We start from the raw sequence: 17,842 nt of genomic DNA, 5'->3' as shown, positions 1-17,842 counted from the left end.
AGACAGTCCCTGAGAGCGGGGTGGGAGGTGGTCAGCCGGGACCCAGGGACTCTGCCCCTCCTGTCTCTGAGGTGGGCTTGGCTCTGATGAGAGGGGCTTCCTGGATGAGGGGCCCCTGGCCTTGCATCCCCCGACGTGTCCTGCCCGGGCTGTGAGTGCCTCTCTCCCTCCTCCCGCAGTGCGCCGCGTGGCTCCTCGTTTCTCCATCCCTCCCAGCAGCCAGGAGGTGATGCCGGGCGGCAGCGTGAACCTGACATGCGTCGCCGTGGGTGCACCCATGCCCTATGTGAAGTGGATGATGGGGGCCGAGGAGCTCACCAAGGAGGACGAGATGCCAGTCGGCCGCAACGTGCTGGAGCTCAGCAACGTGGTGCGCTCCGCCAACTACACCTGCGTGGCCATCTCCTCGCTGGGCATGATTGAGGCCATGGCCCAGGTCACCGTGAAAGGTGAGTGCCGCTGGCGTGCCTGCCGTGGCCCGTGGCCTTCCCTGTAGCAGGGGACGTGGCAGGCGAGTGTGGCTGCCGAGGCACAGGCAGGGCTGAGGGTCGTTGCTCTCCTGGTGCCCGGCCTCGGGGTCCTCCTGGCCCTTAGTTGGTGGAGGGAGGGGCTCCTGTCAGAAATGTCTGAATCCTTATAGCTAACAGGTGTTGGGTCCCTGGGGGCAGGCGCTGTGCTGGTTAGTAAGCAAAGGTTATTTTGTTCAGGTGGTGTCACGCTTGGAGATAGGTGCTCTCATTGTCCCGATTTTATTTTTTAAGTTAGGAAACTGAGGTGCAGGGTCACACGGAGGTAAATGATGGAGCAGGGACTTGAACCCTGGGCGTCTGATTCCACCGCACACCACTCTAACCACTACATAGCACCAGGCCCTCGGCTTTACCAGCCTCCTGGCAAGAAGGATGAGAAACAGTAGAAGGAGGGTGGGTTCTCCCCGCCCGGAGCCCTGGGACAGGTGCATGTAGTGCAGACTCCTTGGGGTGTCCTGCTTCCACTCTCCCTTCCAACACACCCCCATTCTGCAGCTGGAATCATCTTTTTCAAAAGGTAAAAAAAGCAGGATCATGTTACCCCCTTTAAAGAAAGGGAGAAACACCTTCCAGTGGCTTCCGGCTGCTTTTAGGATAAAGACCAGGATCCTCACTGCCATGAACCGAGCAGGCTGATAGTCCTGTTTCGCCGTGCCCGCACCCCTCCCTTGCCGTCGCTGGCTCCATCTCGCTCTCCAGGTCTCAGTTCTTTGAAGCTTTCCCTGATCACCCCATCCAGGAGCACCCCTGGATTTCTCTCCATCTCAGCACCCTGCTTTCTGCTGTCTTTACCCATACCAGAACCATGATTATCAACTCACTGATCGTCTCTCTCTTACGCTGGAGTGTAAACCCCACGAGAGCAGGGACGTGACCGTGTGACAGTGTGTCCTCTGCCCTAGCACAGTGCCTGGCACAGAGTCGGCGCTCAGTATTATTTGTTGAGTGATTGGCTGTGGACCTGGGACCTCACCTTCAGTGTGAGCCAAGCCACGCGGTCTGTGGGGCCAGTAGCCCGTCACTCTTTCTCAAATCCAGGGCCATTCCCTAAGGAAGTCCCTCTCCCAGCCCCTGTTACACATTCTTGCCAGTGGAGGAGCCCAGACATGCTGCAGAGGCAGAGATCTCTGCTCCCCAGCCTGTGCGCCTCCCATCTGCATGGGGCGCGGGCAGGCCCCCTCTGGGTCTGTTTATTAGATGAGTTACCAGGGCTGATGTGAGGATCCAGGGAGTCCTAGAAGTGACTTGGGTAGACAGTGAATGACCCAAGGCCACCAGCCCCCGCTAAGTGAACTCAGAGGTCACCAAGGGCCTTCCAGGCCATTCTTCAGGGTGGGCTGTGGGGCTCAACCACACTCCGGTTGGATGAATCCCAAGGGCAGGGTTGGCTCCTAGAGTCATGACCTCGGGAAGCCCTGAGCTTTCCACTTTGTCCCCAGCTCTGCCGAAGCCTCCGATTGACCTTGTGGTGACAGAGACAACTGCCACCAGTGTCACCCTGACCTGGGACTCTGGGAACTCAGAGCCCGTGTCCTACTACGGCATCCAGTACCGTCCAGCGGGTGCAGAGGGCCCCTTCCAGGAGGTGGACGGCGTGGCCACCACCCGCTACAGCATCGGCGGCCTCAGCCCCTTCTCGGAGTACGCCTTCCGCGTGCTGGCGGTGAACAGCATCGGGCGCGGGCCCCCCAGCGAGGCCGTGCGGGCGCGCACGGGGGAGCAGGCGCCCTCTAGCCCCCCGCGCCGCGTGCAGGCGCGAATGCTGAGCGCCAGCACCATGCTGGTGCAGTGGGAGCCACCTGAGGAGCCCAACGGCCTGCTGCGGGGCTACCGCGTCTACTACACCCCCGACTCCCGCCGCCCCCTGAGCGCCTGGCACAAACACAACACGGACGCCGGGCTCCTCACCACCGTGGGCAGCCTGCTGCCCGGCATCACCTACAGCCTGCGCGTGCTGGCCTTCACCGCCGTGGGTGACGGCCCCCCCAGCCCCACCATCCAGGTCAAGACACAGCAGGGAGGTAGGCACTGGCCGGCCAGGCAGACCTGGGGTGAGCGGGGCTGGGCGGCGCCTCGTCCCTCAGCCGTGAGCTTGGGGCCCGTGTCCGCCCACACGGCCACTGGGGAAGGCAGGGCGGGCGTGGGGGTGAGACCCTGACTTCCCCTACCTCCTTCCCCTGGGTGCCCCTGCCCTCGGGGTGACTGGCGAGGCTGACGGCACCGGGCACGGGGTGTTGCAGTGCCCGCCCAGCCCGCGGACTTCCAGGCCGACGCGGACTCCGACACCAGGATCCAGCTCTCGTGGCTGCTGCCTCCGCAGGAGCGGATCATCAAGTACGAGCTGGTGTACTGGGCGGCGGAGGACGCGGGCCAGCAGGTGAGCGCTCAGCGGGGCTGGAGGCGGCAGGGCTCCGCCTGGCCCTTGGCGATCTGTGGTGGGCTCTCCCAGGCAGGCTCGTCTCGATTTCTGTGGTTGTGTGGGCACAGCCCCTTGAGGCTCTGGGGCCCACGTGGCCCGTGTGGTTCTGTAGTCTTTGTCACCCCTGTGCCAGGGACAAAGGCCCTAGGTCTGTCCTGGGTCTCGTAGGCTCTGTGGCTCACGTAGAGCCCTAAGCTTCCCTGGGGCCACGTGTCCCTGGTGTTCCCATGGCCACGTGGTCGGTGAGGTGCCTTTGCGCGGTCCAGGTGGCCACGTGGCAGGGAGCCAGCCCTGCAGCCACAGTGGGTCCCCAGGGATCAGCTTCAGCCCCTGTTGGGGGTGACCTCTGAGTGACCTTTCAGTTCAGGGCAGTCGGTGAGTGCTCCTTGCTCTTCCAGCACAAGGTGACCTTCGACCCCACATCCTCCTACACCGTAGAGGACCTGAAGCCTGACACCCTGTACCGCTTCCAGCTGGCTGCCCGCTCCGAGATGGGGGTGGGCGTCTTCACGCCCACCATAGAGGCTCGCACAGCACAATCCAGTGAGTGTCCCCCGGGGCCACTGTCTGCCACGGCTGGGCGGGACGCGGACACACACACACCCCTCCCCTTCGACCAGGGGGGTGGTCAGATCTGCTGGGCCCTGGGCTCAGTCTGGACCCCAAGTGAGGGGCAGGTAAGTGCCCTCTAGTCTGCATCCAGGCGGCTGCTGCCCTCGCTGCTCCCTGCCCGACTCCTGCCCTCCCTCAGCCCCACCCCCGCCCAGGTAAGTTCTATGTCTCTGATTCGTCTCCTCCTCCCACCTGGTCTGTGCTGGTCACACTAGCCCCCTGGGCCACCCTCAGTGGAGGGACCGCTGTGCTCACTGTGTCCCAGACCAGCTTTGGTGGGCGTCTTCCCTCCCCACGTCCCCACATCTCATCTCCCTGTTACCCGTATTCCTACCTCTTGCCCCGCCTCCATGAGAATCTGTGTGAGCCGCGCAATCGCACTGAGCCAGCTGCACACGGGACAGATGAGGCCGTGTGACCCGCGCTGGGACTGTGTGGCCGCCCGTGTGCTGGACCGTCCGTGAGGCCATGTGTGAGCCCACTTTGTGGCGTGGCGTGTTACCGTGTTCCTGCGTGAGTGAGACTCTGGTGCCATGAGTGTGTGCCCGTTCGAGCAGCTTAGCTGCAGCACCTGAACGTGTATGTCACCGTGATCGGGTCTGTGTGGCTGTTCTGAGACTGGAATCCAGCGAGTGTGTCTCGGGGTGTCTGGGATCTCTGCAGCTGTCCCATGACAGACCGTGAGCCACAGGCTGTCTGGTCACGCGGCCACAGTGGGCCACTGTCTGTGAGGCTGTATGTGATAACGGGGCCATGTGTGTGTGTGGTTGGGATCATGGCATTGAGACAGTGAGCACATGTGATGACATGTGATGGTCTTCTGAGGCTGTCCATGTCACATGGGACTGTGTGAATGTGTGACCCGACGTTCATAGATTCATTCCAGAAGCACCTGCCATGCTCCTGTTAGGGGCCCATGCACGCTGCAGGGCCAGCAGCACAACCCTGACACAGCCTCTGCCCGAGGGGGTCCTAGTCTAGTGGGGAAGACAGATATTAAACCCACAGTTATCCAAATGCGCTTTTAATTATATTTGCGTAAAGTGCTGCAGAGGAGACAGCAGAGAGATGATGTGACAGGAACCTCATCTGATTTAAGGGTTGAGGAGGGCTTCCTTGGGTGACACAGAAGCCCCATGCAGGGGGTCAGCAGGTGCAAAAGACCAAGAAGCAGGAAGGCACTTGGCTGTAGTCAGGGACGAGCAACTGGCCAGTGTGGCTGGAGCAGCCGCCAGACCACAGCATTCAGGGCCTCGGGGACAGAGGACAGGCAGGAGGGCTGTCTGCCTACCGCGTGCAAACGCGCGGGCCAGCCCGACAGGACACCGGAGACCAGTGAAGAGGTTGTGCGTCAGTCTAGGCAGGAGACGACGGCTCGGGTGAGGTGATGGGGTGGATCTGAAAGCTCTCTGGGATGCCGCTGGCCAGACTTGGGGAGGGGTTAGGTGTGGGGGACTGAGAGAGAGGGACACGTGGGGTGAAGCCTTGTACGTGGCGTGGAGACTTGGGAGGAGAGCGGTGCCGCTCCCTAGGACGGGAAACGGGACAGAAGCAGGTGCGAGGGGCGCACGTGGTTCCAAGGCCCCCAAGCTCAGGATGCTGTGTACCATCCAGGTGCTGGTGCTTGGCAGGCTGCTGGAGTCCTGGCCTGGGGCTGGAGGTGGACTGTGGGAAGGAGGACCAGAGATGGGAGGAAATCCAGTAGAGGGGAGTCTTGGAGGTTGGAAGAAGAGGGTTTCAAGAAGGAGACCAGATGCTGCTGCTGAGTGATCAGGGCCAGAGGGACGCAGGCGTGTCCTCTAGGTCTAGTAATGTGGAGGGGTGGACCTGGCGTGAGGGGCCGAAGCTGACTGGAGTTCCACGAGGCGTGTATGAGAGGTGAGGAAGGAGAGACAGAGAGCTTAGCTGCGGGGAGGGAACACTGTAGCTGGTGCAGTCGGTAGGGGAAGCTCTGGGGCTGAGGATGGGATGTGTCTTTTAAGATGGGGAAATCTTGAGCTTATTTAAATGCTGTTAGGAATGTGTCAACGAGGAGAAGTAAAAACAATATGGAAAAGAGAAAGACAGTTGGAGGCTCAGGGGGTGGGGAAGAGGGCAGAGCACGGGCGATGGGAGAAATTGGCCTTGGACGGGAGGGCACCCCTCTCCCTTCCCAGGGGAGGGAAGGGGAGACTCGGAGCCGAGGCAGGCTGGTGGGTTTGGTAGCAAGAGACGGAGGAGTTGGGGAGGCTAAGGTTTTCTCTGCAAAGTAGGAGATGGGGTCACTTGCTGAGAGGAAGGGAGGCGACAGGAGCTGGAGGTTTGAGGAGCGTGGAGGAGGTGGAAGGTACTTTGTATTAAGTGGCAAAGGGGGCCGGACAGAGAGCAGAGAACGGCCAGCAGCATGGACGGCCCGGGGGAGGCCATGGGGTGCTCACAGAGTGCCAACCTGCCTTGGTGGCTTTTTCTACCCATCCCCATGCCACCTTGGAGGAGACGGGGGGTGGGTTCATTCAGAGCTTGGGACGGGCTGGACAGGAGCTCAGAGAGGGGAATTTGGGGTGTTGGTAGGAGTGGTGAGGTTCTAAGCTGAGTATCGAGGGCAGTAAGGAGGTAGGTCAATGGATGAGGTCCCCGGGGGTGAAGAGCAGGTGCAGTGCTGGGGGCCCTGAGCAGCTGAGCTGGGCCAAGAGGTGAGGGCCTGCGAGGGGGTATTGGAGGCCACAGTATTAGAGAGAGTGGCAGCATCTGGGGCAGGACCACCGCAGCGCAGGGGAGGAGAAAGCTCTGAAGATGAGGGGCTTGGGAGCCAGTGGATCGAGGGGCAGCTGGAGTCACCTGAGCAGGAGGTGGTGGCAGAACTCCAGATGAGAAAGCCCAGGTGATGGCAGCAGAGTCCTCAGTGGGAATAGGAGCCGGAAACATCACTGGGAACGAGGAGGGCACAGACCCACCTCCTGACACGCAAGGAGCCTGATGAGTGAGAGCCCCTCCGATGGGCACTTTCCCTCCAAACTGCCTGGGGGCCTCCAGTCTCTGCGGTTTCCGGTGGCTCAGCTGCAGACACCCTGTCGAGGCAGCCTCGCACCAGAAGAGCCATCAGGTCACTTGTCCTGGGAAGAGCGAGAGCTGTGAGCACAGCAGCTGGGGAAGGTCTCCGTGTGTGGTTGTGGGTGTGACCAGGAGTGAGGGTGGCGTGGCCCCGTGCTTGTGTGTGTCTGATGCCCTGTGCGTTGTGTGTGAGACAGTGTATGTGTGTGAGGTGCTGTGTTAGAGCTGTGTGTGCGTGTGTGTGTGTGTGTGTGTGTGTGTGAGAGAGAGAGAGAGAGAGAGAGAGAGAAGAGCCTATGGTCCAGAGGGAGCCGGGCTGTCTGGCGGCAGTGGCGGTAGCCTGCCTGGAGGGGCCCTGGGATAGCCATGACGCACCCGGGGAGTAGCCTGCCTGGGTGAGTTTCCCGTCCTCTGTGACTGGTCGCCATGTCTCTGACCCCCACCCTCCATCTGCCTGCTTCCCCCCATTTGTCTTCCCCAGCCCCCTCCGCCCCTCCCCAGAAGGTGACGTGCGTGAGCGTGGGCTCCACCACGGTCCGGGTAAGTTGGGTCCCACCGCCAGCCGACAGCCGCAACGGCGTTATCACCCAGTACTCGGTGGCCTACGAGGCGGTGGACGGCGAGGACCGCGAGCGGCACGTGGTGGACGGCGTCGGCCGCGAGCACTCCAGCTGGGACCTGGTGGGCCTGGAGAAGTGGACGGAGTACCGGGTGTGGGTGCGGGCGCACACGGACGTGGGCCCCGGCCCCGAGAGCAGCCCGGTGCTGGTGCGCACCGACGAGGACGGTAGGCAGCGCCGAGGGCAGGCGGGGGCGGGGCCCGCCATGCCGCTGGATCCCCGCGCCGGGCTCCCAGGGCCTTGGCCTCCCGCAAGCCCAGAGGGACTTGCTGTCTTCCCAGTGCAGGCTTAATGGCCCCAAGTGGGGAGATGTAGCTTGTGGGACAGCCTGTGCCCAAATCCCAGCTGCGGGGCTTCCTCAAGGCAGCTGGAGCCTTAAAAGGCTAAGGCCGAAGAGGCAGCCGCCGCAAGATTTGAAAGGAGGAGGACTGGGGAGGCTAGTAGAATCACTCAGGAGAGTCACCGAGGCTCTGCCTCTCTAGACGTTGGTGTGATGTGGGGCCCAGGAGATAGGCCAGGTTGTGCTGACTTGGGGTGGTGGAAGGCCTGGTGCCCCGCCTCCACCTGTTCCCCACCTCTGCCCTCCCCACCAAGTGAGGCAGCCCTGGGCCAGAGGGGTCGCAGGGTCCCGGGCTCTTCCCCATGCCAGGCAGAGGGAGCCCTCCACGTTCCTCTCCAGGGCAGACAGTCTAAGGAAACCGCACCAGGGCCTTTCCTGGGGCAGTGGGGTGTGAAGGCTAGGCCCTGGAGCACGCTGTGCCCGGATGCATACCACGCACCTAACTTCCTTCTCCACCTGGTCCCCAGTGCCCAGCGGGCCGCCACGGAAGGTGGAGGTGGAGCCGCTGAACTCCACTGCCGTGCGCGTCTCCTGGAAGCTGCCCGTCCCCAGCAAGCAGCACGGTCAGATCCGCGGCTACCAGGTCACCTACGTGCGGCTAGAGAATGGCGAGCCCCGCGGCCCACCCATCATCCAGGACGTCATGCTGGCCGAGGCCCAGGTGTGACACTGGGAGGTGGGCGGGTGGGCGAGACCAGCATATTCCACTCGCTCTTCGGAACCCAGGTTTGCTCCCCTCCCCTTCCTGCTCTCAGAGGGACTGTGACACCAAGACATCCTTTCGTATCGGGCTAGGAAAGCGCTGAGACCAGGAGGTTAGGGCCAGGTGCCCGGAGCACTCCCTCCTCTTGTCTTAGGTCTGCCTGAGCTGTGCCAGTCCGGGCTCGGCCAGCGCCATCTGCCCTGGTGCCAGTCCCAGCCTGGCAGCCACCGCTGTGGCGCAGCCACCAGCACTAGCAGTGAGAGCACTGTCTGCACAGACCCAGGCCTCGGCCCCTCGAGCCCGCCTTTGTGGTTTTCGGAAAGTGCCTTCGCTGTCGGGCTGGGCTGTCGAGATGTACTTTCCTCCTCGGCAGCCCTCCTCCCCCACCCGGGTGGTCATCTCCCCTGACTTGGCCCGCGGCATTGCAGAGTTCTGTGAATGGCCAGGCTGGGGTGTTGCTCTGTGCCTGGTACGCAGTGGGGTGGCACAGCCCCTGATGTTTGCTCTCAAGGGCTGGGCCTGCGCCCAGTGGCACACCTCACTCTGTGCCCTTTGTCCTCAGAGGAGGATGATTTTGCCTGTGAGCTTGGGGTGAAGTCCCTGGGCTATTCTCAGCACTGGTTGGCTACCCAGATGGAAAACCTGGGGTACTGGGAGGCTAGGCGAGGGGGCCTGAATTTCCCAGTAAGGGGTGGCTGAGCTCAGATAAGAAGCCTGGTCTCAGGATTCCTGGGAAAGGGCTGTAATTGCTACCACGAGTTACCACCCAAAATATTCTGCTGAAGATTCACAATGCCTGGTGTGTCTGTGCTCAGGGGCTTTCCATCCAGAATCGGGCCGTGGCGGGGTAGAGCCCGATTCCCCCGCCTGTCCCAGATAGGTGCAAGCACGTATCCTGTGTTCTACGTGCTGCGCTTAGAGGTGAACTTACCCACAGGCAGACGAGGGCCTTTGTCTCTCCGGCTGGACTCAGCCCAATGCCCAGAGGGCGCCCTCTTCCTCCTCTGGCCTGCCTGGTGCTGAGGGAACGGGGTGGAGGAAGTGGGCTTTTGGACCCTCCTGCATTCCTGGGGCAGGCTGAGGGCTCTTCCTGGAGTCTCAGCGGACACACCCACCCAGAAACATCCTGGGAATGAGCTCCCTCTGGCCCCTCCTGCCCCAGGGGGCCAGCAGCACAGCTGCAGCCAGTGGGGTTCCAAAGAAGCCACTTCACTTCGGGTGCCCCCTTCTGGTCCTAAGTGGTTTGGCGGGAGCTGGGCCATAGGATGAGGGACACTGTCCTCTTGGCCACAGACAACCTGTGACAGGAGGTAAACACGAGCCCGGGCTCTAGGGAAGCCGAGTGAAGGCGGAGGGCCTGCCCTTGCAGCTCCGCCGGGAGTGGATTGTTCTGCTCCAAGCTAGGAGAAGAGCAGATGGGGCCCGGTCCCCAGCCTGGCCACAGGGCCCAGCTGTCCCCCGAGCACCTGGTCAAGGACACCACGGCCTGTCCTTCCCCACAGCACCATCTGCTCAGTCCAGGCCCTGTCAGTTCTGAAAGAACCGTGGGGGGCGTGCCTCCACCGCTGTGTGGCCAGACCTGTCTCCTGTCATGTGTGTCTCCATCTCAAGCTTGTCTGTTTCTCCAGGTCTCTGACTCCACCTCCCGTCTCCTTTTTTATTTTAATACAACTTTATTGGAGTTTAGTTGCTTCACAACGCTGTGTTAGTTTCTGTTGTACAACAAAGTGAATCAGCCATGTGCGTACAGATATCCCCATATCCCCTCCCTCTTGACCCTCCCTCCCACCCTCCCTATGCCACCCCTCTAGGTGGACGCAAAGCACCTAGCTGATCTCCCTGTGCTATGCGGCTGCTTCCCACTAGCTATCTGTTTTACATTTGGTAGTGTATATATGTTGATGCTACTCTCACTTCGCCCCAGGTCCCCCTTCCCCCCAACCCCGTGTCCTCAAGTCCATTATTTATGTCTGCGTCTTTATTCCTGCCCTGCCACTAGGTTCATCAGTACCTTTCTTTTTTTTTTTTTAGATTCCATATATATGCATTAGCACACGGTATTTGTCTTTCTCTTTCTGACTTACTTCACTCTGTATGACAGACTCTGGGTCCATCCACCTCACTACAGATAACTCAGTTTCGTTTCTTTATATGGCTGAGTAATACTCCATTGTGTGTCTGTGCCACATCTTCCTTATCCATTCATTTTGTCCCTTTCCCATGGTCTGTTTTTCCTTCCTCTCTCTGTTTCTGTCTCTCCCTGTCCCTGAGTGTTTTTGTCTGTCTCGTTCTCTTCTCTTTCCTGTCCTCTAATCCCTTCCATCCTCTCTCCCTCTGTTTTGCTTCAGCCTCTGTCTTTCCATTCTTCTCTCTCACTCTCCTCCTCGTGAGCACCTCCGTTCCCAGGCCTGGCTTGGACATGGCAGGATACCCCAGGCAAGGAACCTAGAGCAGCGCCGGGCCCAGCCACACCCTAGAAAGTGGCCGTGGCCAGGAGGGACAGCTGATGGCCTCCTCCCGTACTTGTCCCACACTGCTCGCAAGGACTTTACAAGAGAGCTTCCCAGAACAGAGGCACTGGGGCCATTGGACAGAGACCAGACCAGCACTGCGAGGGTCGCTGGGCCGGAGGACCCCATGGCACGTCTATCCTGGGGATGGCATGGACCATCTCCCTGTGCTGTGCTGGACAGCTGCCAGCCGCCAGCCCTCCAGTGCCACAGAACCTCCCTCCCTCTACCTGTCCAGCTAGTAAACCTACATGCACCATGGCCTGAAGAAGGATGTACCAAGAATAAGCAGCAGTGCCAGCCCAGAAATATGCCTTCCTACCTTGATTTTCAGGCATTCCAGGGGTCTGAGGGCTTCCCCTTTGCCTGTGGGGCAGGGTCCAGGCTCTGAGCTTGGCACTCACGGCCCTTATCATCTTGCTGGCCATCCGGCCTGGGCCTCTTCCAGCCACAGTATAGCTCCTGCTGTTCCTAGGGCAACCCTCCTTGCCTAGGGCCACTGGCTAATCTGTCTTCCCAACTGGGATACTTTTGAGAGTGAGAGGAGACATTGTGAATAATCATACCAGGTTGGCAAGCCTAGGCCAGGACTGGCCCCGGCAAAACAGATGTACTGCCCTCGGCGTCTTCTCTCCCCTCTGCCTGAGCTGTGGAGCCCACCCCTCAAGTCTGGCAGCCTTTCCCTCGAAGTACCTCCAGGTGGCGCCCTACGACCCCTCAGTGTCAGGGAGCCCTCTCGCTCTGGCCATCCGCTCTCCAGGTCTCACCTCCTCAGCCCTGGTGCCCACAGTTGGGCCCACACACATTTGGGCTCGTGGGGCAGGGGCTGGGATCCTTGGATGGGGAGTGGTCCTGGGTTGCCACCCCCCAGGGCACTCCAGAGGCCCGTGCCCACCATCTGCCCTCCCTGGCCAGACCCCATCAGAGCCAGAGTCCTTCACATCCTGTCTCCCTTTCTCTCCCTCTCCCGCGGTCAGTGGCGGCCAGAGGAGTCCGAGGACTATGTAAGTAAGAGGTGTGCGAGCGCGGGCAAGACCTGGGTCAGGCTGGGCTCGTGGGACACTCCCCCTCCCCCACCTTTCCTCCCAGCCTGAGCCGCCAAGATCCGCAGGGCACCAGCCACGTCCAGAGAAAACTGGCGCTTAGGCAGGAGCCCCGAGCTGAGCAGTGATTGGCATTTCCTCTAATCCTTACTTCTCACCTGTCGAGCGGCAATTTCAGGCCTGTGTTCAAGATCGACCAGGGCCTGGCCCCTGCTCTAGCCAGATGGAGATGGAGTTAAATCCGATCCTGATCGTTAGGCCTTATTGATCCCCGGAGTGAAAAATCACCTGCTCCAGGCGCAGGCTGGGAAGGGAGGCTGGGGGCTGGGTTCCAGCATCGGTGTCTTCCGGAGCCCCAGCCCTGGGAGACCCTCCAGCCAGGGCAGGAGGGGACCTGCGAGAGGTTGGTGGCAGCTGCAGCGGCCCCACCCGAGGCTCAGAGCTGGAGGGACACCAGGGTTGGTGGTGACAGCTCTGTTCCCACTGCGCGGTGCTCCCCTCCCTTTTCCCCACTTTTCCCTCTGTGTGGTGTGGCTTGGCCTCCCGTGGTGTTTCTCGGCATGTCCAGAAATGATGCCTTGGCTGGAGATGGGCGTGTGGGCAAGGCCTGCCAAGGCAGGGGGACGCTGCCCTGGCTGACTTCTCAGGCATCGCTGGGGACAGTGTGCTCCCCAGGGTGGGGTTTCTCTGTCCTCGTCTCCCCTCCCTGGCTCAGGAAGCACTGCAGGGCATAAGGTGCTCACAGAGCCAGTGCCTAGAGGGGAACAGGAGGGGTCCCGACTTGGTCCTGCAGGGTGGCACCCCGGCCCACCCCTCCAACTCGCTCTGTGGTGTGCGTGCACATGCGTTAGTATCTACAGGTGGCCCTCCGCCTGCTGGTGCAGGAGGAGCCGCAGGCTGCATGCATGTGTGTGCCGAGAGCCACGCAAGGTGCTCTGTGCATGCGCGGCCGTGAGCTCTGTGTGGCACACGCGCCCAGACCTCACGAGGTGTCATTCATGGTACAATGGAGCGAAGGAACAGTGCGGCACTTTGTTCTTGTGTGAAAGGAAGAATGAGCAGACTGTCTGCCTTAGGCTTGGTGCTCCCGGCATGGGCTGGGTCCTCCTGGGCACACATCCACCTGCCTGTCCTGCCTTCTGCAGAGTCCAGCAGCTCACAGCCCCCTCTCCGGGGACCTCTGGCCCTGTGTGCCCTGGGGGGGCCCTGCCGGCTAACGTCCTGAGGTGGCTGGCCTGCTCTGGTCCCTCCTTGCTCTCCCGTGATGGGAATGGGCCCTTCCTCCTGCCTTAGGAAACCACCATCAGCGGCCTGACCCCGGAGACCACCTACTCCATTACCGTCGCCGCCTACACCACCAAGGGGGACGGTGCTCGCAGCAAGCCCAAAGTTGTCACGACCACGGGAGCAGGTGAGTGAGGGGTCGAGGACGGAGCGGAGGCGGGGCCAAAGGGGGGGGCAGGGCCAGAGCCCAGTGCGTGGTTGTTCAGTCCCAGGCCGGCCCACCATGATGGTCAGCACCACGGCCATGAACACTGCGCTGCTCCAGTGGCACCCACCCAAGGAGCTGCCTGGGGAGCTGCTGGGCTACCGGCTGCAGTACCACCGGGCCGACGAGGTGCGGCCCAACACCATCGATTTTGGCAAGGACGACCAGCACTTTACGGTCACTGGCCTGCACAGAGGGGCCACCTACATCTTCCGGCTTGCTGCCAAGAACCGGGCCGGCCCGGGCGAGGAGTTCGAGAAGGAGATCACGACCCCCGAGGATGCTCCCAGCGGTTTTCCCCAAAACCTGCGCGTGGTAGGGCTGACCACATCTACCACGGAACTGACCTGGGACCCCCCGGTGCTGGCGGAGAGGAACGGGCGCATCACCAACTATACCGTGGTGTACCGTGACATCAACAGCCAGCAGGAGCTGCGCAACATCACTGCCGACACCCACCTGATGCTCTCCGGCCTCAAGCCAGACACCACGTATGACGTCAAGGTCCGTGCACGCACCAGCAAAGGCGCCGGCCCGCTCAGCCCCAGCATCCAGTCCCGGACCATGCCCGTGGAGCAAGGTGCGTGCTGTGGGCACGTGGCTGCGCCTGGGGACCTCTGCTCTCCTTGACCCACTGACCTCTGGCAACTGTGATCCACCAACCTCTGGTGTGTGACACTCCAATCTCTCATGTCCATGACCACTAACCTCTAGTGAAGGGGTGCCACGTTCTCGGTGTGTGACCCCTGACCTCTGCTGTCCTTGACCTACTGACCTCTGCTGTGTGACTCTCCAGTCTCTCGTGACCTTGACCCACTGATATCTTTTGACTGCATCACCACTCTTGGGTATGCGACACTAATCTCTTGGGGCCACGACCCACTGACCTCTAGTGAACACAGCCCACTGTGCTCTGGTGTGCGGCCACATGCTTCTGACTGAGTCCCACTGACCTGTGGTCACTCTGACCTGGTGTCTGTAAGCTCCAGCTTCACCCAAGCACTTCTGGAGATCCTGACCACGGGTCCTGTGGCATCTGCCCTGCTCGGTACTCGCTGCGAGGAAGAGCCGGGGCTGGGAGCTGAACTGTGTGCGGTTGAAGCTGGCGGGAGTGGGGGGGTGCCTGGTCCTCTGCAGCCTTTCCTAACCCCCTGGGCCCCCGCGCGGCATCTCTTCCTGGCCGGGAAACCTTGAGGCCCATTCACCCCAGCTACACAGCCAGAGCTGACTCTCTCCTTATATCCCAACAGTGTTTGCCAAGAACTTCCGTGTGGAGGCTGCAATGAAGACATCTGTGCTGCTCAGCTGGGAGGTCCCTGACTCCTACAAGTCAGCTGTACCCTTCAAGGTGGGTGAAGTCAGCTGCACCTGGCACACACACACTGCTGCGGTCCCTCATTGCAGTCCCAGCCTCTGCGTGTGTGTTTGTCATGCTGGATCCCGGTTGGGCGTGGGCGCGTGCTCTGCCCCGCAGGCCCATGATGGGAAGCCTCACTCAAACGTGCTGCCTGCCCCCGTGCCGCGCAGATTCTGTACAACGGGCAGAGTGTGGAGGTGGATGGGCACTCTATGCGGAAGCTGATCGCAGACCTGCAGCCGAACACAGAGTACTCGTTCGTGCTGATGAACCGTGGCAGCAGTGCGGGGGGCCTGCAGCACCTCGTGTCCATTCGCACAGCCCCCGACCTCCTGCCGCACAAGCCGCTGCCTGCCTCTGCCTACATAGCGGATGGCCGCTTCACTCTCTCCATGCCCCACGTGCAGGACCCCTCGCTCGTCAGGTGTGCAGACGAGGCCTCAGGGGAGGAGGGCAGGGCCGGCCACGCGAGCGCAGGCGATGACGGTCCTGATTCCCCCCCTCTGCCCGCCCAGGTGGTTCTACATCATGGTGGTGCCCATTGACCGTGTAGGAGGGAGCATGCTGGCACCGCAATGGAGCACGCCCGAGGAGCTGGAGCTGGACGAGGTGCCTGGGGACCAGGAAGGGTAGCGCTGATGACAGTCCCATTGAGGTGGTTGGCTGTGGCCCCAGGGACCACCCCCCCCAAACTGGAGTCACTCTCTGATTGGCAGACTGCCCTCATCTCTAGGGAGACAGATGCTGAGCTGGTCCCTGGGCGCTTTCAGAGAACTCCTAGAGGGCTTCCAGAGACTTCCCCCAAAGGGGTTTGAGGAGGATCCCCTGGGGTGGGAAGTGGCAGAGACATCTCTCAGATCTAGAGAATCCTGGGCCCTGTAAGCTTCGGAGTCCGCAGGGTCTGGAGGCCGCAGAGGGGCTAGAGTGGAGCCCCAGCATGTTTGGAATCTGCCATGCTCTTCTCGCAGTGGTGTGCAGCCAGCCCTCTCAGGTTAGGCTGGGGCAGGTTACCCAGAGGGCCCCTTCTTATCGGGTTGGCTAGGAGGAGGGGCATTGCCTTGTCTGGCATTCAGCATGATTCTACGAGGACTCTGAGTCAGGCCAGGCTTGAGCCCCTTACGTGGAAGGTGAGCCTAACCTCATCCCAGGGGGCGTATGTCCCAGGCCCCGGGCCCGGGAGCATGTGCTCCAAGGCCCCTGCGTGACTCCTGTCCTCTGCTCTGTCAGCTTCTGGAGGCCATCGAGCAGGGCGGTGGGGAGCTGCGGCAGCGGCGGCAGGCAGAGCGGCTGAAGCCATACGTGGCCGCTCAGGTGGACGTGCTCCCTGAGACTTTCACCCTGGGGGACAAGAAGAGCTACCTGGGCTTCTACAACCGGCCGCTGTCTCCAGACCTGAGCTACCAGTGCTTTGTGCTTGCCTCCCTGAAGGAACCCGTGGACCAGGTCTGCCTAAGGCCCAGGGCCTGACCACACACCCCCCAGGCCAGTCTCAAACACCCCAGAGGCCCCATACCTGCACTGGGGTCTCAAGGCCCTAACCCCTAAGACCCAGAACGCCAGACCTGACCTAGCCCTAGGGTCCCAGTCAGCTGACCAGGCCCAGGTCAGCCTCTTAGTTCTGGGAGACCAGGCCCAGAGCCCATTCTCCAGGTTGGCGGGGCAGAGGGTGGGAGCTCTCACCCGGGCTCACCACCTGTGCTGTTCCCCCACTGGGCCACAGAAGCGCTATGCCTCCAGCCCTTACTCCGACGAGATCGTGGTCCAGGTGACACCAGCCCAGCAGCAGGAGGAGCCCGAGATGCTGTGGGTGACGGGCCCCGTCCTGGCAGTCATCCTCATCATCCTCATTGTCATCGCCATTCTCCTGTTCAAGAGGTGAGTGCTCCCGTGGACGGCCACCTGCCCTGGACTCTCAGGCGCTCCCTGGCCGGGTGCATACAGGCCTGGGGCAGCCACACCGGCCTGCGCCCCAGGGTGCACCCCTGGGCTCGGTGGGAAGCCAGGAGAGCAGAAGCAGTGCGTGTGCACACCCATGGGTGTGGCCCAGGTGCGATGAGCAGCCTTAGCTTCACAGAGGGCTTGTTCACGTGCATCCCCGGGCATGTCTGTGTGTCCGTCTCTGTGTTTTCAGTGGATGTGAGCCTGTCTGTCTCTCAGCTTCAAGACACGGCCTTCTCCTGGTCTCCTCCCTTCAGCACCCCCTCTGCCACCATCCCTAAATGACTCCCTGCCTGGCTCTCCTGCTCAGGCCTTGAGAGGTCCAGACCCAGCTCCAGGGCCGTGTGCCCGTGGACATTCACTTGGCAGACGTTTATTCAGTGCCTGCTGTGACCATAGCATCTGCAGCTGTCCCAGACTCAGGGTGTCTTGACCCTTCCCACAGCCCTCCCCCAGGGTCCCTATCACAGGGGACGGGCCCATCCACCAAGTTATCAACCGGAAACCTGGGTGTCACCCTCTCCCCTCCTCCCTCTCCCTCCACCCAGTCTCCCGTGAGTCCTGCCCTAGATATCACTGGACCTGCTCCCCCCTCCCCACCGTAGGCTCCCCACGAGGTAATGCACGTGCACACGGCACACCTCAGTCCTCTCTCGGGTAGCTGCAGTCTCCTAATCTTGGAGTCTCCCCTTCCTCTCCATCCTCCTCCCAGCCTGAAAGGTGTTTCCAAAGATTTACTTTGTCACCCTCAGCTTAACACTTCTCAGTTTTAACTAAAGAGTTTTATAGTCCAATCTCTGTAGCCTGAGGTCCATCAGATGCCTGGTCGGTCTGGCCCCTGCCGACACCCCGACATCGTCACTGAACCAGTGCAGTTCCCGGCCAGCCCGGGCTGAGCCCCCCCGCTCTGCAGCTCTCCTTCCCCCTGCCCGGGCAACTGCCATCTCATCCTTCAAGACTCCTTTCCAGGCTCTGGTGCCCACGAGGCTCTGCCGGGCCCCTCCTATACCCCTTCGCCACACTGTCCCCCACTGTGCAGTGGTGCTTCCACGGGAACGTCACTGGGCCTGTTTCCAGCACCCAGCGCAAGGCTGTCAGTGAACGCTTGTTGGTCCGTATGTCTGAACATGTTCACACACGAGTTCCTGTCCCCAGTGCCCCATCTCTCCCCGCCCCTGACCCTGACCCTTGACCTGGACCTGGTGCCTTCTTCCTGAAGTTAGCTCCTTCCTCCCAGGGTGAATAGGGACA

General features: G+C 61.5%; 2 protein-coding genes across 9 annotated transcripts in view; both read left to right on the top strand.

Annotated features, from left to right (window-relative positions):
* Nucleotides 1-17,842, top strand: part of PTPRF (protein tyrosine phosphatase receptor type F) — an 86,267-nt gene that overhangs the window by 54,310 nt on the left and 14,115 nt on the right. For 4 of the 8 annotated variants that reach the window (XM_049693966.1, XM_033421914.2, XM_033421917.2 and 1 more), the window contains 14 exons: nt 180-449; nt 1,970-2,551; nt 2,771-2,907; nt 3,348-3,492; nt 7,073-7,378; nt 8,019-8,212; nt 11,742-11,768; nt 13,101-13,218; nt 13,298-13,876; nt 14,547-14,644; nt 14,824-15,077; nt 15,169-15,262; nt 15,881-16,096; nt 16,374-16,528. In XM_049693966.1, the coding sequence (XP_049549923.1) occupies nt 180-449; nt 1,970-2,551; nt 2,771-2,907; nt 3,348-3,492; nt 7,073-7,378; nt 8,019-8,212; nt 11,742-11,768; nt 13,101-13,218; nt 13,298-13,876; nt 14,547-14,644; nt 14,824-15,077; nt 15,169-15,262; nt 15,881-16,096; nt 16,374-16,528 (3,175 nt within the window). The remainder of the gene's footprint in view (nt 1-179; nt 450-1,969; nt 2,552-2,770; nt 2,908-3,347; nt 3,493-7,072; nt 7,379-8,018; nt 8,213-11,741; nt 11,769-13,100; nt 13,219-13,297; nt 13,877-14,546; nt 14,645-14,823; nt 15,078-15,168; nt 15,263-15,880; nt 16,097-16,373; nt 16,529-17,842) is intronic. The other 4 variants (XM_049693971.1, XM_004266335.3, XM_049693977.1 and 1 more) reach the window with 3 other exon arrangements.
* Nucleotides 1-17,842, top strand: part of SZT2 (SZT2 subunit of KICSTOR complex) — a 227,496-nt gene that overhangs the window by 208,393 nt on the left and 1,261 nt on the right. The window lies entirely within an intron of this gene.

This window comes from Orcinus orca, chromosome 1 (assembly GCF_937001465.1).
Source record: "Orcinus orca chromosome 1, mOrcOrc1.1, whole genome shotgun sequence".
Classification (NCBI taxonomy): domain Eukaryota; kingdom Metazoa; phylum Chordata; class Mammalia; order Artiodactyla; family Delphinidae; genus Orcinus; species Orcinus orca.
Note: the sequence above shows the minus strand (reverse complement) of the source record. Positions and strands in the feature narration are given on the sequence as shown.